Genomic DNA, 26,210 nt, shown 5'->3' with positions numbered 1-26,210 from the left:
AGATAATCCACATAAATATATACAGGATTGTATTAGCTAGTAAAAAACACAAATTATCTCCGAATTTGTCATATTTGTTCCAGATGTTGGTTTTCAGATAAATATTTAGATATGAAAGCAATTCAGGTCTTCTGGGTTTTATCAATGTTTATTTACCTTTTTTTTTATAATCCGGCATTAGTGACCTTGATCTTCAGATGCTAGATAATATAAGATAAGTCAATTATAACTATGACTGGCTTTGTCTCCTTCCTTCTCACTTATGATAATTACAGTTGAGCAATATTTACCTGTTCCAAAAGCAATAGGATATCCTGAGAGACAGCCTAGCTTTTTATCAGTTTAGGTTATATATTCAAATGAAATGAAGTTTATACATACATACATATACCAAAGGCACTTCCCCCAATTTTGGGGGGTAGCCGACAACAACAAGAAACAAAACAAAAAGGGGACCTCTACTCTCTACGTTCCTCCAGCCTAACCAGGGACTCAGCCGAGTTCAGCTGGTACTGCTAGGGTGCCACAGCCCAACCTCCCACATTTCCACCACAGATGAAGCTTCATACTGCTGAGTCCCCTACTGCTGCTACCTCCGCGGTCATCTAAGGCACCGGAGGAAGCAGTAGGGCCTACCGGAACTGCGTCACAATCGCTCGCCATTCATTCCTATTTCTAGCACGCTCTCTTGCCTCTCTCACATCTATCCTCCTATCACCCAGAGCTTTCTTCACACCATCCATCCACCCAAACCTTGGCCTTCCTCTTGTACTTCTCCCATCAACTCTTGCATTCATCACCTTCTTTAGCAGACAGCCATTTTCCATTCTCTCAACATGGCCAAACCACCTCAACACATTCATATCCACTCTAGCCGCTAACTCATTTCTTACACCCGTTCTCACCCTCACCACTTCGTTCCTAACCCTATCTACTCGAGATACACCAGCCATACTCCTCAGACACTTCATCTCAAACACATTCAATTTCTGTCTCTCCATCACTTTCATTCCCCACAACTCCGATCCATACATCACAGTTGGTACAATCACTTTCTCATATAGAACTCTCTTTACATTCATGCCCAATCCTCTATTTTTTACTACTCCCTTAACTGCCCCCAACACTTTGCAACCTTCATTCACTCTCTGACGTACATCTGCTTCCACTCCACCATTTGCTGCAACAACAGACCCCAAGTACTTAAACTGATCCACCTCCTCAAGTAACTCTCCATTCAACATGACATTCAACCTTGCACCACCTTCCCTTCTCGTACATCTCATAACCTTACTCTTACCCACATTAACTCTCAACTTCCTTCTCTCACACACCCTTCCAAATTCTGTCACTAGTCGGTCAAGCTTCTCTTCTGTGTCTGCTACCAGTACAGTATCATCCGCAAACAACAACTGATTTACCTCCCATTCATGATCATTCTCGCCTACCAGTTTTAATCCTCGTCCAAGCACTCTAGCATTCACCTCTCTCACCACTCCATCAACATACAAGTTAAACAACCACGGCGACATCACACATCCCTGTCTCAGCCCCACTCTCACCGGAAACCAATCGCTCACCTCATTTCCTATTCTAACACATGCTTTACTACCTGTGTAGAAACTTTTCACTGCTTGCAACAACCTTCCACCAACTCCATATAACCTCATCACATTCCACATTGCTTCCCTATCAACTCTATCATATGCTTTCTCCAGATCCATAAACGCAACATACACCTCCTTACCTTTTGCTAAATATTTCTCGCATATCTGCCTAACTGTAAAAATCTGATTCATACAACCCCTACCTCTTCTAAAACCACCCTGTACTTCCAAGATTGCATCCTCTGTTTTATCCTTAATCCTATTAATCATTACTCTACCATACACTTTTCCAACTACACTCAACAAACTAATACCTCTTGAATTACAACACTCATGCACATCTCTCTTACCCTTATATAGTGGTACAATACATGCACAAACCCAATCTACTGGTACCATTGACAACACAAAACACTTATTAAACAATCTCACCAACCATTCAAGTACAGTCACACCCCCTTCCTTCAACATCTCAGCTTTCACACCATCCATACCAGATGCTTTTCCTACTCTCGTTTCATCTAGTGCTCTCCTCACTTCCTCTATTGTAATCTCTCTCTCATTCTCATCTCCCATCACTGGCACCTCAACACCTGGAACCGCAATTATATCTGCCTCCCTATCATCCTCAACATTCAGCAAACTTTCAAAATATTCCGCCCACCTTTTCCTTGCCTCCTCTCCTTTTAACAACCTTCCATTTCCATCTTTCACTGTCTCTTCAATTCTTGCGCCGGCCTTCCTTACTCTCTTCACTTCTTTCCAAAACTTCTTCTTATTCTCTTCATATGACTGACCCAGTCCCTGACCCCACCTCAGGTCAGCTGCCCTCTTTGCCTCACGTACCTTGCGCTTTACTTCCACCTTTTGCTCTCTATATTTTTCATACTTCTCTATACTATTACTCTGCAGCCATTCTTCAAAAGCCCTCTTTTTCTCTTCCACTTTTACCTTCACTCCTTCATTCCACCATTCACTGCCCTTCCTCATGCTGCCTCCAACAACCTTCTTGCCACATACATCACTTGCAATCCCAACAAAATTTTCTTTTGCTAACTTCCACTCCTCTAAATTACCAGTTTCTCTTACTCTCACCTCGTCATATGCCATTTTCAACCTTTCCTGATATTTACTTTTTACCCCCGGTTTTATTAGCTCTTCAACCCTCACTAGCTCCCTTTTACATCCACCTACTCTATTCCCCCACTCTTTTGCTACAACTAATTTTCCTTCCACCAAAAAATGATCAGACATACCGTTAGCCATACCCCTAAACACGTGCACGTCTTTCAATCTTCCAAACATTCTTTTATGAAGTTTATAATGCAGGGATTAAAGGATAGCCGAAAGGAAGACTGAACTCGAAGTCTGTTTACTGTGATGTAAAAGTTTTAAAAGTATTGTCATTTTCAAAGAAGTGTGTAGTATTTCAGAGCATTGTATTGATGAAAAAAAGTTTTTGTATTCTATAATGAAATATTTTATTTTAATCTATCTTATTATTCAAAATAATTCATACCGAGAATTGTTTGTCAAAACTTGGTTTATGATGAATTAGCTAGCTTTCATATTACGTCATTCATACCAGAGTGAATATTAATGAAGACACGTTAGATTTCTTGGCTGATGCCCCATAATTATTATATTGAGTCTTTTGAAATAGAGATTGTGAAGTACGTATGTGAACAAATTTTTGTTTGGCCATTGGTACTGTAATCTGTTGTCCCCAGTGTTGTTAAATACTGTACTATATATTACTGTAATATTATACATATATATATATATATATATATATATATATATATATATATATATATATATATATATATATATATATATATACAGTGAACCCTCGTTTATCGCGGTAGATAGGTTCCAGACGCGGGCGCGATAGGTGAAAATCCGCGAAGTAGTGACATCATATTTACCTATTTATTTAACATGTATATTCGGACTTTTAAAACCTTCCCTTGTACGTAGTACTGTTAACAAACCACCCTTTAATGTACAGAACACTTAATGCATGTACTACAGCACCCTAAACTAAAACAGGCACAAATATTAAAGGCGATTTTATATCATGCGTTTCCTAAACACCTAAAAAGCACGATAAAAAATGGCAACCAATGTTTTGTTTACGTTCATCTCTGATCATAATGAAGAAACAAACTCATTTAGTGTACACATATATGTATACAGTAGGTTAGTTTTTGCATCGATTATATTGATTATACAGTACTGTATGTTGATTTTTTTATTACCAATGTTTTAGTTTACGTATTTTTCTTAGGACTTCCAAATGAAATCTTTTTCTTTATGACGCCGCCTGAAACGACGGCGTGTACGCTCAGTAAACAACCACGCTCAGAACAAACAAGGCATTTAACGCGCATGATGATAGTGATAAATAATGATACAGTACATACAGTATTTACAGTAAAAGCATTTACAAAATATGTTACCTTACAAATATAAATTATACAGTACTTGTACGTAGCAAAGCAGGAAAACAATTTGAGAGAGAGAGAGAGAGAGAGAGAGAGAGAGAGAGAGAGAGAGAGAGAGAGAGAGAGAGAGAGAGAGAGAGAGAGAGAGAGAGAGAGAGATTGTTTTACGTACGTAAATGTAAATTTTAAACAAAAAAAATATGATAGGTTACAACATGTAGACTTTTAAAACCTTCCCTTTAACTTAATGCATACAGTACGTACATTACTAAACTATAAAACAGGTTAAAGTAAAAAATAAAGATTGTTACTGTACTCACCACGAAAGAAGTTCAAGAAAAACTTGAATGACGATGGCGATGAATTTGCTGCACAGTAGAAATGATGATGATGAAGCTGATGATGTGTTCTACTGTGCAGTCAATGATAGTATTTTACGTCTCTTCAGACGGAGGTGTCTTTTCCTGGGACACCTCTTCAACTTCTTCCTGGGAAACTTCTTCAATTTCTTCCGAAGGCGTACTAGCAGGAGGAACTGGCTCTTTTTTGCGAGGCTGGAAGAACATTGTGATCGGAAGTTGTTGCCGCTGCTTCTTTTTTCGATCCAAGAGCATCCTGTAGGGAGTCATGATGTCATCGACCTTATTTGAGAATTGCATCGAGCGAACCATATCCTCGTCCCACTCTTGTAACATTTCTTTCGCCTCCTTGATATGGTTGCAGAACTTGGCAAGCCGTTCTAATGTTAAGCCCGTTTCTTCGACATTTTCTTGGGTCTCTTCCTGGGTACCCTCACTCTCTTCCTCACTTGCCGATTTCGTCAGGTCTTCGAGGTCTGCGTCAGTTAGGGGCTGGGAATGGCAGTCCAACAACTCGTCGACGTCTTCAGTCGTCATGTCGCCAAACCCGTCACCTCCAATTATGGCAGCCAACTGCACAGATTTCCGTATTGCAGAGTGTTGGATTTCCGACGGAGTAAATCCCTTGTCGTCGTAAACAATATCGGGCCACAGCTTCTTCCAGCTCGCATTCACGGTTGCAGGTTTCATCTCTTGAAGTGCCTTTTGAATATTCTGCAGGCACGTGGCTATGGTGTACTGCCGCCAGTACGCCTTCAAGTTGAAATCTTCATCCTCGTCATCTTGGGCAGCATCCACACACGCAACGAGGTCCGCCAAGGTATTCTTCGTGTAGAGGATCTTGAACGCCCTGATAACCCCCTGGTCCATCGGTTGAATTAATGACGTGGTATTGGGTGGCAGGAACTCAACCTGAACGCCCTCACGCGACAGGTCAGTTGCGTGTCCACCAGCGTTATCCATAAGGAGAAGGATCTTGAATGGCATGCCCTTCTCTAAGAGATATTCATGGACTTGCTGGATGAAACACTGGTGGAACCAGTTGGAGGTCAGCATCTTCGTAATCCATGCTTTTTGATTATGCATCCAGTACACGGGAAGGAGATTCTTATTTTTATTTTTCAAAGCGCGAGAATTTTTCGACTTATAAATAAGCCCCGGCTTTAACAAAAATCCAGCAGCATTGCCACACATCACGAGGGTAACGCGATCCTTGAATGCCTTAAAGCCAGAGGCTTTGGCTTCCTCTTTGAACAGGAAAGTTCGCGACGGCATTCTCTTCCAAAACAAGCCGGTTTCATCCATATTAAACACTTGTTCCGGCTTGTATCCACCTTCAGCGATAATGTTCTTGAAAGTCTGGTTCACGTAAGTTTCAGCAGCGGCAGTGTCAGCGGAAGCAGACTCCCCATGCAGGGAAACGCTTTTCAGGGCGAAGCGTTTCTGAAACTTCGCGAACCATCCTTTGCTTGCGGAAAAACGTTTCTGAGGCTGGGAATCAGTGGATGTCCCTGGTTGAGGATCATCTGCATCATCATCATCTTCAGCATGGTTGCCGTCGTCGTCTTTAGGTTCCTTTGCAGCAAAATTCTCATATAAGCTCAAAGCCTTTGTTTGGATGGTGTTCGTATCCAACGCTATGTTCTTCTTCCGGCAGTCGGCAATCCACACAGCTAAAGCACCTTCCATGCGTACGATCGTTTTATTACGCGTTGTAACGACTCGCTTCGCTGATCTGCTAAAGGTGATTGCAGCAGTCTTTCTAATGTTCGCCTCGTCCTTTTTGATATAGCGAACGGTGGATTCGTTGATGCCATAATGGCGGCCGGCGGCCGCGTAACTTCTACCATCTTTTAACATGTCGAGAAGCGTAACCTTCTCAGCTATCGTCATCATCCTTCGGTGGCGTTTAGGCTCACTACCAGCCTTACTAGAAGCAGAACGCTTGGGAGGCATTGTACAGTAGGATTTAACAGAAAGTTCAACAAAAAGTTCAACTTAAAACAGTCGCAACAGCACAGATTAAACTTCACAAACTTAAGAACGTCTACTCAGCAATACGCGGAAAGAGAAAGTGAACGATCCAGCCCCGCGAGAACTTTGATGCTGCTTGTAGAAGATGCGGGCAAAACACCAATCACAGGCTAGATAACAAAACTTGAGTTTTGATTCGTCATCTATCAGCGCTTGAACCAATCACAACCCGTCTTACAGTACTATGATGCGTTGGTTACTCATAGAAGATGCCCCGCGCATAATGAACGTACGTAGATTAAGTACAATACCGTAATAATAATAAATAATGATAATAATACTGTACAGTAATAATAATAATAATAATGATAATAATAATAACAATAATAATTTTATTAACAACAACAACAATAATAATAATAATAACAATAATAATAAAAATTTACGTACGCTATTTTACGCCTCTCTCTCTCTCTCTCTCTCTCTCTCTCTCTCTCTCTCTCTCTCTCTCTCTCTCTCTCTCTCTCTCTCGTACTCTTACAGTATTCGAAATGTGATTTTTGCAACAAAGAATATTATTGGATGCAGTACTGTACTACGTACGTATACGTACAAAAGATTCATGGAAAAGAAGCACATCCATTACAGTACACACCATTCTAATATGGTATGACTGCATCTGATTTGCGTTTCATGTTCGATTTAATTTTACTACGTACTGAATTATCGTATGATCACATTCTCTTTTCGTGTTTTATTTCTTTCTGTGCTGAATTATATATCATATGTAATGCAATGAACAATCAGTAAGAGCAGATATTACTAATTACAGTATTAATGGAATTACAGGTAACAAAATATCGTATTTGGTTGTCTTCAGATTTCGCGGTATTTTCGAATTTTCCGGAAAATCCGCGATATGTATATATATATGGGTTATGGGAAAACCCCGCGAAGTGGTGAATCCGCGATTGTCGAACCGCGAAGTAGCGAGGGTTCACTGTATATATATATATATATATATATATATATATATATATATATATTTTTGGGCTCAGGCCATGTTTTCCTGATAGAAGGTTCCTTTAAGTAGCTTCCTAGGGTATATTTGACTACAGTGATATTCCCAGAGAATTTAACTTGAAGTCTCCAGAATTCTAACTCCTGGCATGAATATCCTTAAAGTTTCCTTTAAGGATATCGCATAATATCAGGGGACGTATTCTTTGACACGTCACATAACAATCTTCACCCCACATAGCGTTTACGCTTCGAGGGGGAAAGTGGCAAAAATAAAAGGGGAGCCGTTATTAAGGTTCCCTTCCTCCGTTACTATTTGAGTACCTAGATGGCGCCATCATCGCCGCCATGTTTATTCCTTGTAGCGTTGAGCAGGTTCTACAGATACAGTAGTTTCGGGAGGGATCCTGCCAAGGCCTTTTCATAGAAAGGAGGGCGGGTACATCAGGACAACATGGCTATCTCACCCAAAAATAGATTTTTCGCTTCGCTCAAAATCCGTGTTTTGGGCTCAGGCCATGTTGTCCTTTTTCTCATGTTTGTTTTGAAGTTTTATAGTTTATATATAAAAGATTTACAATAATTTAATGTTGTTACTGTTCTTAAGATATTTTATTATGATTATTTATTACTTCTCTTGTAGCTTATTTATTTCCTTATTTCCTTTCCTCACTGGGCTATTTTCCCCTGTTGGAGCCCTTTGGCTTATAGCATCTTGCTTTTCCAACTAGGGTTGTAGCTTGGCTTTTAATAATATATATATGTATGTATATATACTGTATATGTATACAGTATATATATATATATATATATATATATATATATATATATATATATATATATATATATATATATATATATATATATATATATATATATATATATATATATATATATATATATATATATATATATAACTGATTTTGAGCGAAGCGAAAAATATATTTTTGGGTGAGATGGCCATGACGTCCTGATGGAAAAGGAACCTTCCATCAGGACGTCATGGTCATCTCGCCCAAAAATAGATTTTTTTGCTTCGCTCAAAATCCGTTATACAGTATATATATATATATATATATATATATATATATATATATATATATATATATATATATATATATATACATATATATATATATATATTTATATGAGTGTGTATATATTAGCCATGAATGGAAAAGTGAAAAAACAGGATTGGTGTTATTACTTTTGTCTTACTGGTGACATCATTGGACTCGCAATGAGAAACAATATACGAGAATATCTTATTTACACAGAAGGGTATCCTTAAACTGTCAGTTTCCTAATTATTTTAGATAAGTAAGATTAAGAAGAGAAGATAATACAAGATTACTGGAAAAAAGACTATGACTTAGATTTAAATTGTGACCTTGGCTACAAGCTCTTCTAGAAGGTTCCACTATTTCTTTGGGTTGAGTCATTAACCTGGATTGCCGACTTGGCATCAGACCAACTGATTATATGACCATATATATGATAATGGAAAGCCAAGTCATTATTAATGAACCCCCCTCGGAGATAACCATTTTTTGCTGTTTTCTTCTGATAGAAATATCTTTAAGTGTTTGACCGACATAAAACTAAATATAATCCAAACAATTTATATTATGCAGTATATCACATTACTGTGCAGTATTGTAATTTTAATGGCTATATATGTTTTTCAATAAGCAATTATATTTAAACAATACCTTTATATCTAGTTTTTTTTTTCAAAAGTGGTATGACAGTTGAAAATCATTCACAAAATGGTGAACAAAGTACAATATGTTATTCATTGCTTTCTTTTTTCTCTTACTAAACACTATAGAAGGTTTTTTTTTTATCTCCATCATACCGTTTTCAAAAAGATGTTTTGATTAGCAGAGATTAGTGGAAATTTCTCCAATTTTAGTAAACTCATCTATGTACTCAGGGCTGCATAATCTTAGTGCCTTGAGGTACATAGCCTAAAGAAAATAACTTTTCATTTTTCAAATAGTCCAAATGATTATATATATATATATATATATATATATATATATATATATATATATATATATATATATATATATATATATATATATATATAAAATGATAACTTATTGGTTGAGATGACAAAAAGAAATCTAAAAACAGACTACTTTCATTATCTTCCTTATCTCTGACAATTGTGGATGGAACCACTGAGTTGATGATAGCAACAGAACCCTCTAGATTAAAGTTTATCTCTAAATTAGATTGATATCTTCAGTTTTGCCCTTTCAAATTGTATGGTGTTGCTATGTTGATGATGCTCTGAGTATTCTAATATAATCATCATCATCTCCTCTTACACCTATTTACACAGTGTATATATATATATATATATATATATATATATATATATATATATATATATATATATATATATATATATATATTATATATATATATATATATATATATATATATATATATATATATATACATACATATATATATATATGTGTGTGTGTGTGTATGTATATATTTATTTACAGTATTCCCTCATAGATATGGCTCAGTTATTTGGGCATGATGACACTTTATTTACACTCATTTCACTAAGTGGAATCCAAAAATCAAAGACGACATCTCTCATTTTACCGTCAACATTTTATTTGATTTATATGGTGCCTATCATATTTTTACAAGGAGTGTATTCATTCTTTGCTACTCTCCTATTTCTCAAATTTCTTTTTCCTCCTTGCCTTTTTATTTAATTTCCATTTCCCTTTTTTAATCTGGAGTTTTTTTCTTCTGTCAGTCAGGTTTCAGGATAAAATGATGGTTGCATTTATATTTTTTCCATTGAATGTTTGGTGTCAACATGTGCTCCATATCACTTTTGAACAATGGAATTACACTTCATTTTAGTGGCTATGGTGGTAAAAATTTAAAATACAAAACAAATATATTTTGAAACTGAAATTGATTAACAAGTACAGTACTGTATTTATAAATAAAAACTAAAATTCTTTGAGATTCAAAATTTCAAGATTAATTTTGAAATACATTTCATGAAGGATTTTTCACAAAACTTCACAGAATTTTAAGATCTATATCACAAGCTTCCCCTCTTCGACGAAGGTTATTATTCCAATCTTGCATTGGGATTGACAATAGTTCTTTCTGGAATGTTATCTCTTGTGGACAGCAGGCTAAATTGTGGGGCTCAAACCCCTCAGAAAATTAAGGAATCCTACTGTATTCAGTTTTTCTGTTTCATAGATTTTGTGTAATATTGTTCCATGTAATTGAAATTGAATTTTTTGGTAGTGTTTAGATATAGTTTGTCATATTGAATTTTCTTTAATTGAAAATAGTCATAGAATTCATAATATGGTATGTAGTATTATATAAAATATACCGTCTTCAGAGTATTAATCATTATACAATAAACAGCATGACAGAAATTTTGTACAATGAATTTTACCTCGATAGAATAGGTAATTTAGACGTCAGTTGCCTTTATGCCTTAATAGATATGTTGCTGAGTAAAGCAGTTGTTTGTTTATGGCTAACCCTTTTACCCCCAATGGACGTACTGATACGTTTCACAAAACTCATCCCTTTACCCCCATGGACGTACTGGTACGTCCTTGCAAAAAACTGCTATTCACATTTTTTTGCATACTTTTGATAACTTTATGAGAAACTTCAGGCATTTTCCAAAAGAATGAGACCAACCTGACCTCTCTATGATGAAAATTAAGGCTGTTAGAACAATTTAAAAAATATATATTGCAAAATGTGTTTGAAAAATAAAAATGCCTGGGGGTTAAGGGTTGGAAAGTTCTAAATAGCTTGGGGGTAAAAGGGTTAAGAAAGTCATTTGGAGATTGTTTTTTAATATAATTGTTTTGCGTCAAATTTACTTCTCGCTCGCTGATTGGGTACAGACATATCGGGCAAGTGCAAGGATTCTTTTAGAATAGGGAGTATGAGGTATATGTTGGTCTCTCCATACTTTTTAGGTGGGCTTTCCAAATTACAGAAGCACAATCCATTTCTATTCAATTGTTTACTCCTTGATAAAATATCAAACTGAGTTGATGCATGATTAGTATTTAGGAAACATATTTTATACTTCGGTTATTTTTAGGATCTTGTTTAATTACTGTATATACTATTTTCAGAAAATGCAAGAGGTAATATTAACAGAAGAAAAAAACTATTGATTGTTATCAATCCAAACTCAGGAGCTGGAAGGGCCCTTAGAATTTATAAAAAACAAGTAGCTCCTGTTCTCGGAGAAGCAGAAGTACCTCACGAAGTTCTTATTACTAAGGCAGCCAATCATGCTTTGAATTTGGTCAGAAGTATGGATCTCGACCAGTACGCTGGTTTGGTTATTGTTTCAGGAGATGGCTTACTTTATGAGGTAAGATTCGTTGAATATGTTTATCTTTTTACATTGAAAAATCATTTTATTTTACATTGAAAAACCAATGTCTCATAATACAGTATACAAATCTTCATAGGTTTTTCAGTGATTTTATGAATTTATAAAACAAATATTGTTAAAAGAGTTATTTTTCAAATACTTTTGTGCTATTACAAAGTAAAATCAATTTCCCTGAAGTATTTCTGACATGTTGCTATTCAGGTGGAAAATGATAACAGATTGTTGATTTCACAATAACATTTCAGAATTTACTGGACTTTTATTTAGTTTGTATCTTTTGTGTGGGTAACCTGACTGTACTGTCTATAACCAGCCTTTTCTAGTATGATGTATTGTGGATGTGGTACCCTTTTTATCCATTTTTGTTGATGGAAATATATGAATTTAAAGCAAGGTCTTATATGATATGATAGATTGACTTAAACTGCAATGCTATGATCCCGACTCTTTTCTGTCACAATAGTGAAGTTAGGTATTAGGTGATGAGGTACCAGGGATGGGAGATGAGAATGAGAGAGAGATTACAAGAGAGAATTGAAGAGACCACTAGATTAAACGAGAGCAGGAAAAGCACCTGGTATGGATGGCGTGAGAGCTGAAATGTTAAAGGAAGGAGGGGTGACTGTACTTGAATAGTTGGTGAGATTGTTAGATATATGTTTTATGTTGTCAACGGTATCAGTGGACTGGGTGTGTGCATGTATTGTTCCGCTATACAAAGGTAAGGGAGATGGGCAAGAGTGTTGTAAATCAAGGGGTATTAGTTTGTTGAATGTAGTTGGAAAAGTATATGATAGAGTGCTGATTAATAGAATTAAGGATATGCTAGAAATATTTAGCAAAAGGTAAGGATGTATATGTTGTATTTATGGATCTAGAAAAAGCTTATGATAGAGTAATAGGGAAATGTGGAATGTGACGAGGTTATATGGAATTGGTGGAAGGTTGTTGCAAGCAGTGAAGAGTTTATACATAGCCAGTAAAGCATGTGTTAGGATAGGAAATGAAGTGAGTGAGTGGTTTCCAGTGAGAGTTGAACTGAGACAGGGAGATGTGATGTTGCCCAGGGTTGGATCAAATACTGACTTTTTACAATTGAAATACAAATACAAATACTTTCGTTTGGGATTCCAAAAATACAAAATACAAATACAAATACTTTTGTTTCGGAATCCAAAAATACAAATACAAATACAAATACTATTATTCCTAAATCTAGAAATACAAATACAAATACTTTTCTTCCTAAATCTAAAAACACAAAAAATCACTGGTTCAGAAAATACAAATGAAAATACAAGTACAGTACTCTTATTTCAGATTTCAAAGCTACTAATAAAAAATCCTCCTGAAAATTTGCAAACTCTATAAAATTTTTTCACACAAGTTTATATCTGCATTCTATATATCATAATTGCATTTAATCATCATTAATGCCCGGAAGGTTTCCGGGCCAAGTTTTGCTCGCTCAGGAGTGTAAAAATTACCGGCCTTACTAAATTCTCTTTCAGATGGTGCCGACTTGGCACAGCACCCTAGAATATTTCTTGCAAAAGGCTTCAAAATGCTGAAGCTCTTGTTTTCACGTTAGTACCTCAGTGGGTTCACGTCAAAAGCCAGAACACCTTCTTCTAGGTACGACTCAAGTTCTCCCTTTACCACTGTACTATCGCTTGTTGATGCACTTACATTCATTTTCCCAGCTGGTGGTATGTAGGCAAAAAGACGAGGGCGTTTTGCACTCATGTCAGCCTTGTCTTATTTGGTGCTTATGGTGATGAAAGGCTCCCTCTCTGGAATTGTGTTCTTCAAAGATGACTGAGTTGACTCTGAAATAATTAGGTCGACAATCTTCAAAATCTTTTCCTTTTTTATTTCCTCACATGGCAGCCATGCCAGCTTAAACCTGGGGTCCATGACAGCTGCGGCAATGACGTCAGTCTTCTCAAGAAATGGATGCAACCTCTTTTTGATAGAAGACTGTAGTGCATTAGCCAAGTTTAAGCATCAGATTGGTTTACTTTCCGTGAATAGTTTGAGGCTGTGCTCAAGGCCGAATACAACTGGTGCAACGCAAGAAAGTGCCACCATGTTTTCTCCTTCCACTTGCGATGTCGCCTCTTGGAATGGTTCCAAAACTTTTATCACCTCTTTTAGCATTGCCATTTCCATTCCCTTCAATTCTTCTACGGTCTTGCATGATCCTAGGGGATGAATAGCTGAGTTGACACCATTGACATCTTTGAGAACTGACCTAAGCATAGTCAGTTGAGAGTTCCATCAAGTAGCATTGGCAGCCTGCAGTGAAACCCCAATCTTTTCCAAGAATGGTGCTGCCACAGTAGATCAACGTACTGCAGCTACATTACTACAGCACTTGTGTATCACAGTTGCAATTGCGCTGTTTCTGACACAGGGATCATTGAAGGCATCTCGTATGCAGAGTTGTTGTGTGTGTACAAAGCAACTGGACCGATCCGGTGGAAGAAGGGCAGAACCTCATTCAAATTAAGTTCTTCTTCCAAAATATCAAGGTTATTGGTGTCTCCATTTTCATCGATACTTTCTTTGCTCACTTCATTACCATATAATCCTGGTAGACAGACAGCAAATGCTCTCACTATAGACGAAGCATTGTCTGCAACCACCTTCCTCACCTTGCCACGAATTCCGAATTTAGTGACTATATCCTCATATGCTGTAGCAATATTCACAACTGTGTCGTTCCACAAACTGATCACAAACAATGGCACGCGACTTTAGCTCTCTTGATGAGTTAATGAAGTGCACAGTGACAGCAAAAAAAAGACATAATTTTTCGATTCGTCCAGAGGTCCAATGTCAGGTAAATAAGACTGAGGTTTTCAAATTCTTTCATCAATTGCAACTCAATGTCTTTCGCTCTCAGCAGAAGTAAACTGCTTTCAAGTGTGGTTCTGCTTGGAAACACGAAGCGTGGTTTTGCTTCATGTAGAAGAGTTCTAAAAGTCTTACTTTCCACAATACTCAAAGGCAGGTGGTCACATACAATGGAGTCTAAGAGTTTCTTTACCATAGACTGTTGTTTGATGTGATTAGTGTTAAACTAGTTCTCTTGTGGAGGCTTGGTTTGGAAGAACGAGGTTATTTTGTGCTGTGAATGTGATGCACAGCTTTCATGCTTCTTCTTTTCCTCTTCAGCTCTCAGTGTCTCATATTCAGCATACTGAACTTTGTGAACTCTTCTGAGGTGGATAACTAGGTTAGATGTTGCCTTACTTTATGCTGAATACGACTGCAAACAGTCAGCTATGAGATTCTTGTCAGTAGACTTGACCATGACAGAATAAAACTTTGCCAGTGTAGCTGATAGTTGAGGCAATTTTACGTCCTCCAGGGCCTCCTCATCCCCAATTGAAGGGCCATCTGGTGTATCAAAGTCTTTGTTATCCATCTGCAAAGAGAAAAAGATGGGAAGTGATAACCAATTTAATTTCACTTAGTTGTTGTTCTTTTTCTTCTTCTTTTATTATTATCATTATTACTAGCAGGTCCACGTCCTATGAATGGTTGTTATTGATGAAAAATTAGAATTGAATCTTTAATTCCATGAAATTTATTCATGTTCCCAAGATACCTCTAGGAAAAGTTTAACAGATTGGATATGAAAATAGTTTTTATTTTTTTTCAAATTTTTGTGCATTTTACATATAAAGTTTAATACATGAGAAATATGGGTCTAGACTTATGGTTAGCTCTCAACCTAAAGGCAACAAGTGTGACATTAGCTTGGAGGTGGTGGTTTGTGGATGTTATAAAGGCACCTGCGAGGTAGAAGGATGCTCATAGGAATTGTTGTTGAAATAGTACCTGTAGTAAAGAAACTATCTGAGACAGGATCTTTGAAAAAGAAGAAGTTAGACTCTGTAATTGATTTATTTTGGAAGTGCAACTATGAAAATAGGTAATTATGAAATGGATTTAGGGATTGATAGACCTGCACCAAGTTTTGATAATAAAAAATTACAATTACTATTCACTGTTACTTTGTCATCAATTCCAGAAAATGCTTTGATAATTTAGCATCATTTCAGTAAATACTATGGGGAAGTTATTGTTGATGTTCTAACCAATGAAAGTATCATAATCAATTATTTGAGCCCCTTTGAATATTTGATGACAGATGGACTGTTAATTGCATATAGAAACAAATCTTTAATTCTCAGATGTTACCGGATAATGTACATAATTACTATATTCAAATTTAATCCCCTTGCCACATTAAGTCTGTCTTCTTATTACTGCAGTAGGAAAAAGGAAGATATTGCAGTTTTCATGTGGGAATGGGGTTGGCAGAAGTTAGTATATATGGGAAATATGGGACATGACCTTGTTACTTAGGTAATAATTTTTTGGTTCTTTTGAAGGTGAGGCATATGCTTATTGAACATCTCGGTCTTCTCATTTTAAGCCTTTAAAATATTTCCTTTTAACTTGGAATGTTTCTTCCTGCTTTGACTGCTGCGATGAAAATGGTGATCTAATTTCTTCTTATGGTATTTTGAATGGAAATTATTTGTAATAATGAGGGGATTTATTGAAGTTACTAATCTCAGTAAGATATACAGTAGACAGCTTGTGCATATAGACGCTTTATGTACAGTACAGTACTTGCAAATATTTACATTTTCCCCAATTCTTGTTAACTTGTTTTGCGTGGAAATTTTATATTTAGAAGATTTACAGTACATTATAAAAACATTAATAATTTTTAGAAATTATGAATATTTAGAGATCATTATTGTTATGAGGTTAATTTTTGGTAAGAAATTGGTCTTTATATCCACATGAAGAGAGTAATAGTAGAATATAATTACTATGAATATTGTAATAAACAAAGAAATTGATTCTTTATTATTATTATTATTATTATTATTATTATTACTACTTGCTAAGCTACAAACCTAGTTGGAAAAGCAAGATGCTATAAGCCCAACAGGGGAAATAGCCCAGTGAGGAAAGGAAATAAGGAAATAAACAAACTACAAGAAAAGTAATTAACAATTAAAATAAAATACTTCAAGATCAGTAACAACATTGAAATAAATCTTTCATATATAAACTATTAAAACTTTAAAAAACAAGAGGAAGAGAAATAACATAGTGTGCCCGAGTGTACCCTCAAGCAATGAGAAAAATTGATAAATTGATGCTGCTTTACAATCCATATAAAATATTAAAAAAAAACTTGCATGTGGTTAAGAACATCTTTACTGTAATTAGCTTTTAGGCAAAGATGTAGACGCCTTCCTTTTATTTCTGGAATCTGTAGATTTTCATTCTATTTCATTGAAACTATTTTCTTTTATCTTGTAGATATACAATGGGCTCTTATCCCGACCAGACTGGGACAAAGCAATAGAGTATCCAGTTGGAGTGATTCCTGGTGGATCTGGGAATGGTTTAGCTCGATCCTTGGCTCATTATTTAGAGTAAGTGTTTATTTATGGCTGAATATTTGGATATTTCAACTAATTGAAGAATTATGCTTGCCAATCTTCGTATTTCATCATTTTCCAATCTTCCAAGCATTAATATTCTTATAATTCACCTCAACATTCTCATCTCTTCTTTTAACCCTTTTACTCCAAGGCTATTTGGAACTTTCCAACCCTTAACCCCCAGGGGTTATTTTTTTTCAAGCACATTTTGCAGTATATTTTTGTTTAAATTGCTCTAAGAGCCTTAATTTTTGTCATAGAGAGATCAGGTTGGTCTCATTCTCTTGGAAAAGGCCCGAAGTTTCTAAAAAAAATATCAAAAATATGCCAAAAAAAATGTAAGTAGCAATTTTTTGCAAGGACGTACTGGTACGGCAATGGGGGTAAAGGGATGAGTTTTGTGAAACGTACCAGTACGTCCATTGGGGGTAAAAGGGTTAAGCTTTGCTTCCACTTTTCGTCTTAGAGCTCTTGTTTCCGATCCATACATTAACACTGATGTTATTACTGTGTTATAGATCCTAACTTTTAGCTTGATTGGCATTTTCTTATCATGTACCACTCCTGTGTAGTAATAGTAATTCTTGTTCATCAGCTGGAAGTTCACTGCATCTTCCCATAGTTTTGTGCTAGTAACAGTTCTTCCTCAATAGATCTCGTCATACAAGAATTTATGCTAACAGTTTTGTATCAAGGTTGCTTCAAAAGTATTAATTCAGAAAGGCCTTTTATTTGTATGAACCTCCCCTAATGTTTATATTGCTTCTTCCTCAGGATCCCGGTTTATCGATGTTTACTCCCAAAAATTTATCAAAATTTTTCCTATTTTCTTTCCTTTTGAAAGATACATGCTCCAAGTAAAGTAATGAAACAATTTAGTGGTTAGTGTCAAGTAACATGTTAATAGTTACGGTAATCATTCTTTGGTTTTTCTACAGTAGTTGATCCCCATTCCAGATTGTGATAAGTGTTTATTGCATTTTAAGTTAGCTTACATGCTTGATTGGTTAGCATTTCTGCACAGGGAAAATACTGTGTTTTAAATTACCATTGTGAGTAGCACAATATCTCACGGTTCCTCTTGGGGAAAATATGTTTGTTAGTATTTTGGAACAGGAGAGTAACACTTGCTAAGGTAAAGCTTCTACATTGTAAACAGAATGGCTGGTTTTCGATTCTTATAATGGCTGAGGAAAGTAATTTTTAGTTTAAGTGGAATCACAGTGAAAATTGTTGTTTTTAGCATAGTTGATAACTATATGATGCAACAATATTCACTTTTCAGTAAAGTTAGTGATGAACCTTTATGGGTCTTAACTTGGTCAACTTCCCCTTTTATCGCCTTCTCTTGTGGTCTTTAAGTTTGGCTTTCTTACACTAACCTAACTTCCATAGTTGAGTATAGTTGTCATATTTACATTGTGTTTCTTCAGTAATAGTTCAGAATGTTCACTGTGCCTTACAAAGTTTAGATCCTTTTGGAGAATCTCAAATTTTTTATTACTATAGTTTATCTGCGGCTTAACCCTTGCATTTCCACGTCCCTATTTGCTCCTTTAGACATCTAGATTGCTTTCAGGTACTGTATTATAATGGATATATTAAAGCCTGCCAGCATATAGGTCTGCGCTAATCAACTGTATGTTTGATTTCTAATCTTTGGGGAACTTTCATTTATAAATATAACAGCCAAATGCATAATAAATTGCAAACACTATCTTTTAAGTTGGGCTTTGTAACATAAATTGATTGTGTCTTTGTTATCTGCATTCAGAGCTAAAGTATTCTAAGACAGAGTGGGTTACTATTTCTTTTTTAACTTCCCCCTATTTGAAATACTGTAGTAAGTATTTTATCTGAGGAGAGTAGTCCTTGCTCAGTAAGAGATGTTCAGAATATAATAAACAAACTATGGACATTGCTGGTAGCACCCCTAATTGGCTATGAGATTAGAATATCAATTCATCTTGTGTCAAAAGGCAGGGTCAGTTCTTGTTGAAGGTTTGGGCTCAAGAACTCACCAAGTTTGGATCCAAACCTTATACTGTATAAGACCTCAAGTTTAACGTTCTAGATATTAAGAGTAAACCTACATCTCTTAATTTTTGCAGAGAGATTTCTTTGGAAAAATTTTTAGAGACCATTCAATAACGTATCAGTTTAGTGTTTGATGGACATTATCTGGAAGAATCCTGACTTATTGAAATTATTGGCATCTAGGTCTTACAGTGGCTGCTGCTGTGTCCTCCTAAATTATTTGAGCTCAATTAATAAGTTATAGAGTGTTTTTGGGGATATTTCAAATATCATTGATAAAACAATCTAGAGCCCTATATTGCTAGTGGTATTTTGAGATCATCATCATTCATCATCATTTCAGCCTTCAAAAGTCCTTTGTTGGATGTAGGCCTTCCCCAGGTTTCTCCACAGACTTCTATCGCAAGCTATTCTGTGCCACTGTTGCTTATGTTGGTCTAATTCATCTCGCCAGTGGGTTTTTTGTCTTCCTCGGTTTCTTGTGTATCCTCGGGGTGTCCAGAAGGTGATTTTGAGATGATTCTCATTAAACTCTAGACCCATTGAGCTAAGAATTGTAATTATCTTATACATTTCAAATTATTGTTGAACTATTTTTTCCTTTCACTGGCATCCCAGCTCCATCAGTGTGGGAGTCAGCAATAACCTGTATGGAGATCAGGGGAAGTTCATAGAAATAGATAGAATTTTAATACCTTTTTTTTTTACTTCTATACTCTGTTTTTTCAATATTTAACTTAGCCGGTGATTATAATAGCTGCAACTCTGTTGCTCGACAGAAAACTCTAAGGTAAAACTCGCCAGCGATCGCTACACAGGTTGCGGGTGTGTCCAACAGCGCCATCTGTCGTCCAGATACCCAGTACTCAATGTAAACAAAGACTCAATTTTCTCTCTGTCGTGCTACCGACAAGACGTACTTTCTCGCTGTTGCTAAACTGGATTTGTTTTCACAACTAATTGGTGAAGTACACTATTCTAGTTTTGAGCTTTCGCTGTGCAGGCTTTCTCTTCAAAAATCCTTAAACTCTTTTTGATTACGGATTCTTTGTTGATGACTTTTTGATAGTTTTTGAATTTCCCTTTGACCAATTCAAAATGGCTGACCCTTCACAAGTCCCAAAATTTAGGAAGTGCAATGCTAGGGACTGTTCAAGGCGTCTTCCGAAGGCCTCTATCGATCCTCACACTGTTTGTTCCAATTGTCGGGATAAAACCTGTCAATTGGAAGATCGATGTGAGGAGTGCGTTGGGCTTTCGGAATTCGATTTTATCGAATTCCAAAAGTATACACGTAGGCTAGAGAGAGATAGAGTTAGGAGAAGTTCCTCTCGTTCTATTGACATTTCCTCTCCTCATGCCCCACAACCTATTCCTTCCCCTGTAGTGGTTGCTCCTAATCCCCCTTCTGGCACTCAGGAACCTTCGATGGCTGATATGATGCGTGCCATCCAAGCTCTGGGTGAGAGAGTTGAGTCCCTGGCTAGTGACCGTAATCAGCTCATGGCGGATGTGAAGGAGCTGAAGTGTAAAAGTGCAGTGGGAAGTGTTAAAGTGAGTGATAGTGTTGTGGATAGTGTTGCGCTTGAGGGTTCGTCTGTTCGTGCCTGTCGTCCTCCTAGTCCGGGACCTCTTGCAAGCTCCCAAGTCCAGGGGAGAAGCAATGTCGTACGACAAATGGGTTCGAGAGGCTTTAATCAGCGAACAGACGTTCCCTCCGTGGTATCGGGTGTATCTACCCAAGATCGCCCCTGCCTAACAAAGACGAGAGAGCCCATTTATACCTCGTCTTCGGAAGGTGTTTCTCGCAAGAAACCATGGACCAAGGTCTCACGACCGTTAAAGCGCAAGTCGGTCCCTTCCGCACAAGTCCAACGGCCCAGCTGTAGCCACTGGGTCAATTCGGACTCGCTGCAGTCATCCGATGACTGCTCACCTCCTAAGAGAGGCAAAGCGGTACCGCTTCAGACAGTTACACCGTCTGTCGCCGCACCTGCTCCTGTAGACCCTAAGTGGTCTTTACTGCAAAACATGCAGTCTCAACTAACGTCGCTTATGCAGGGCTTTTGTGCGGAGAAGGTTGCTGCCGCACCAGCTAGTGCAGCTCCTTGCCTACAACCACCCACACGATCGGTTGTGCGTCCTGGGGACGCTGAGGTAACCTTCTCACGCTCTCCAGTTGAGAGAGTTCCGCCACCCATGCGTTCCAGTGTGATCTGCCAGCCGCATGTTGACGTTCAGAGACGCACGGAGGTATCCGTTGACGTTCGTGAGGTTCAACAACCATCAGAGTTGTTTTGTTTTGACGCGGTGCGTCAACCTCCGCAACCCAGTGTGGTTGTCACTGCTCACCCACATCAGTCTAGACAATTTGGAGTAGACGCTGTGCGTCCCCGCGCTGCTATGGTTGTTGCCAGCTCACAGACTGGGCAACAGTTCCATGACGTTGCGTCCGGCTCAGTCACGCATGCACCCGTGCGACCGGACTCAGCTAACCAGCCGTTACCCACTTCGTTGCCGCTCCCTCATCAGTTCTCGGATGAGGGACTTTCTGATGATGATGGTGCTGCACACGTAGATGAACCGCATTCAGAACTGGACGAGCCTAAGTCTACGCAACCCTCTTTGGACTTTAGGAAAGTTTTGGCCCTGTTCAAAGAGATGTTTCCGGACCAGTTTGTTTCTGTGGCTCCGCGTTCTCTTCCGTCAGAGTTTGTGTTAGGCATGCCGTCAACCGCTCCTGCCTTTACTAGACTCGTCCTCGCACGCTCGTCCAAGAGAGCTTTGCGGGTGATAGGAGAATGGCTGCAGTCCAAAAAGAGTTTAGGGAAGACAGCTTTTACGTTTCCCCCTGCTAGACTCTCTTCTAGATCGAGCGTCTGGTATGCCACGGGAGAAGTTCTCGGCTTGGGAGTTCCTGCCTCTGCCCAGGGCGACTTCTCAAGTCTTGTAGACTCTCCCCGCCGCCTAGCCATGAGACGCTCAAAAATATGTTGGTCATCTTCGGACCTGGACCACCTTTTGAAAGGTATCTTTAGAGCCTTCGAGGTTTTTAACTTCCTGACTGGTGTCTAGGAGCGCTAAGCAGAAAGATCTCTCCGATGGAGAAGGAGACTTCCTTGCTCATTATGTCCTGCATGGACAAGGCCGTACGTGATGGGTCTAATGAGCTTGCTGCATCTTTTGTGTCCGGAGTCCTTAAGAAGCGTGAAAACCTATGCTCATTCCTTTCAGCTGGAGTTACACCATGCCAGAGATCCGAACTTCTGTTTGCTCCTCTTTCCAAGTGCCTTTTTCCAGAGGACCTGATTAAGGAAATTGCCGCTTCTTTGATACAGAAGGATACTCACGATCTTGTTGCGTCCTCTGCTCGCAAAGCCACCCCTTTGCCTACCTTGTCAGCTAGACCAAGGATGGACACTCCAGCGTCCCGTTTTATTCCGCCCTTTCGTGGCAGAGCCTCCAGCAGAGGAGGTGCTCGTGCCGAAGGGAGACGGGGAAAGAAGAAAGGAACCAAGTCCTTTAAGGGCAGAGTCTGACTGCCAGCTTCTTCAGACAGCATTGGGAGCCAGACTCAAGAACTTCTGGCAGATCTGGGAAAAGAGAGGCGCAGATGCACAATCTGTGAAGTTGCTCAGAGAGGGGTACAAGATCCCGTTTGTACAAAAACCCCCTCTAGCAACGTCTCCCATCGATCTCTCTCCCAGGTACAGAGAGGAAGACAAGAGACGAGCATTGAAACAGGAAGTGTCTCTCTTACTAGAGAAGGGAGCGGTAGTCAAAGTCCTGGACCATCAAACCCCGGGATTCTACAACCGTCTCTTCTTGGTGTCAAAGAAGACAGGAGGGTGGAGGCCGGTGCTAGACGTCAGTGCGCTGAATGTCTTTGTCACAAAGCAGACGTTCTCCATGGAGACCACAAAGTCGGTTCTAGCAGCGGTCAGAAGGGAAGACTGGATGGTCTCGTTAGACCTAAGGGACGCCTACTTCCACGTCCCCATCCACCCGGACTCCCAACCTTTTCTGAGATTCGTTTTCGAAAAGGTTGTCTACCAGTTTCAAGCCCTGTGCTTTGGCCTAAGCACAGCTCCTCTTGTGTTTACGAGGTTGATGAGGAATGTAGCCAAATTCCTTCATTTAGCGGACATCCGAGCCTCCCTCTATTTGGACGACTGGCTTCTCAGAGCTTCTTCCAGTCGTCGCTGTCTGAAGGATCTAAAGTGGACTCTAGATCTGACCAAGGAATTGGGTCTCCTTGTCAATATGGAAAAGTCACAAGTGGTCCCATCCCAAACTATTGTGTATTTAGGGATGGAGATTCACAGTCTAGCTTTTCGGGTTTTCCGTCGGCCCCCAGAACAAGCCAAGCCCAGTTATGCATCCAGAACATGCTGAAGAAGGAACAATGTTCAGTCAGGAAGTGGATGAGTCTGATAGGGACGCTATCATCCCTGGAACAGTTCGTGTCATTAGGAAGACTACACCTCCGTCCTCTTCAATATCACCTAGCATTTCACTGGAAAAAGGACAAGACGCTAGAAGCGGTCTCGATCCCCATTTCCGAGAAGATGAAGTCTTGCTTGACATGGTGGAAGGACAGTATTAGCCTCAGAGAGGGTCTGCCCCTGGCTGTTCAGACTCCCAACCACGTTCTCTTCTCGGACGCATCGGACGTAGGCTGGGGTGCGACATTAGACGGTCGGGAATGCTCGGGAATATGGAACTCGAGTCAAAGGACAATGCATATCAACTGCAAGGAGCTACTGGCAGTACATCTGACCTTGAAAAGCTTCAGGTCTCTCCTTCAAGACAAAGTGGTGGAGGTGAACTCGGACAACACCACTGCTTTGGCGTACATCTCCAAGCAAGGAGGGACCCACTCACTGACGTTGTACGAGATCGCAAGGGACCTCCTCACCTGGTCAAAAGGTCTAAACATATCACTAGTAACGAGGTTCATCCAAGGCAACTTGAATGTCATGGCAGATTGTCTCAGTTGGAAGGGACAAATAATTCCAACAGAATGGACCCTCCACAAGGATGTATGCAAGAGACTTTGGGCCACCTGGGGCCAGCCAACCATAGATCTCTTCGCAACCTCGATGACCAAGAGGCTCCCAATATATTGCTCACCAATCCCGGACCCAGCAGCAGTTCATATAGATGCCTTTCTCCTAGATTGGTCACATCTAGATCTATATGCATTCCCTCCGTTCAAGATTGTCAACAAGGTACTGCAGAAGTTCGCCTCTCACGAAGGGACAAGGTTGACGCTAGTTGCTCCCCTCTGGCCCGCGAGAGAATGGTTCACCGAGGTACTTCGATGGCTAGTAGACGTTCCCAGAACACTTCCTCTAAGGGTGGACCTTCTACGTCAGCCACGCGTAAAGAAGGTACACCAAGGCCTCCACTCTCTTCGTCTGACTGCCTTCAGACTATCGAAAGACTCTCGAGAGCTAGAGGCTTTTCGAAGGAGGCAGCCAGAGCGATTGCTAGAGCAAGGAGAACATCCACCCTTAGAGTCTACCAATCGAAGTGGGAAGTCTTCCGAAACTGGTGCAAGTCAGTATCTGTATCCTCGACCAGTACCTCTGTAACTCAAATAGCTGACTTCCTCTTATACCTGAGGAAAGAACGATCTCTTTCAGCTCCCACTATCAAGGGTTACAGAAGCATGTTGGCATCAGTCTTCCGTCATAGAGGCTTAGATCTTTCCAACAATAAAGATCTACAGGACCTCCTTAAGTCTTTTGAGACCACGAAGGAGCGTCATTTGGTTACACCTGGTTGGAATTTAGACGTGGTACTAAGATTCCTCATGTCAGACAGGTTCGAGCCGCTACAATCAGCCTCCCTGAAAGATCTCACCTTAAAGACTCTTTTCCTGGTATGCTTAGCCACAGCTAAAAGAGTCAGTGAGATTCATGCCTTCAGCAAGAACATCGGATTTTCATCTGAAACGGCTACATGTTCTCTACAACTTGGTTTTCTAGCCAAAAACGAGCTGCCTTCTCGACCTTGGCCAAAATCGTTCGATATTCCAAGCTTATCGAATATGGTTGGAAATGAACTAGAAAGAGTCTTATGCCCTGTGAGAGCTCTTAAGTTCTATTTAAAACGAACTAAACCTTTACGAGGCCCGTCTGAAGCTTTATGGTGTTCAGTTAAGAAACCATCTTTGCCTATGTCAAAGAATGCTTTATCCTATTTTATCAGACTGTTAATACGAGAAGCTCATTCCCATCTGAATGAGGAAGACCAAGCTTTGCTGAAGGTAAGGACACACGAAGTTAGAGCTGTCGCAACTTCCGTGGCCTTTAAACAAAATAGATCTCTGCGAAGTATAATGGACGCAACCTATTGGAGAAGCAAGTCAGTGTTCGCGTCTTTTTATCTTAAGGATGTCCAGTCTCTTTACGAGGACTGCTACACTCTGGGACCATTCGTAGCAGCGAGTGCAGTAGTGGGTGAGGGCTCAACCACTACAATTCCCTAATTCCATAACCTTTTTAATCTTTCTCTTGAAATGTTTTTATTGTTGTTTTTGGGTTGTCCGGAAGGCTAAGAAGCCTTTCGCATCCTGGTTGATTTGGCGGGTGGTCAAAGTAGTTTCTTGAGAAGCGCCTAGATTAGGGGTTTTGATGAGGTCCTGTTGTATGGGTTGCAACCCTTGATACTTCAGATCCTAGGGGTCGATCAGCATCCTAAGAGGATCGCGAGGCTCCGTAAGGAAGACGTACTTAAAAAGGCAGAGTAAGTGTTCAAGTCGACTTCCTTACCAGGTACCTATTTATTTTGTTTTTGTTATTTTTGATAACTTCCAAAATGAAATAAAAACTCTTAGCTCATAATAATGT

The 26,210-nt window shown here is 39.0% G+C and overlaps 1 protein-coding gene across 1 annotated transcript in view; it reads left to right on the top strand.

The window, feature by feature from the left end:
• LOC137630402 (sphingosine kinase 1-like) overlaps positions 1–26,210 on the top strand; it is a 126,767-nt gene that overhangs the window by 50,410 nt on the left and 50,147 nt on the right. The window contains exons 2-3 of the mRNA XM_068361854.1: positions 11,568–11,812; positions 17,192–17,307. Coding sequence (XP_068217955.1) covers positions 11,568–11,812; positions 17,192–17,307 — 361 coding nt within the window. The remainder of the gene's footprint in view (positions 1–11,567; positions 11,813–17,191; positions 17,308–26,210) is intronic.

This window comes from Palaemon carinicauda, chromosome 38 (genome assembly GCF_036898095.1).
Source record: "Palaemon carinicauda isolate YSFRI2023 chromosome 38, ASM3689809v2, whole genome shotgun sequence".
Taxonomy (NCBI): Eukaryota; Metazoa; Arthropoda; class Malacostraca; order Decapoda; family Palaemonidae; genus Palaemon; species Palaemon carinicauda.
The sequence above is the reverse complement of the archived record's forward strand: the minus strand, read 5'-3'. Positions and strand labels throughout refer to the sequence as shown.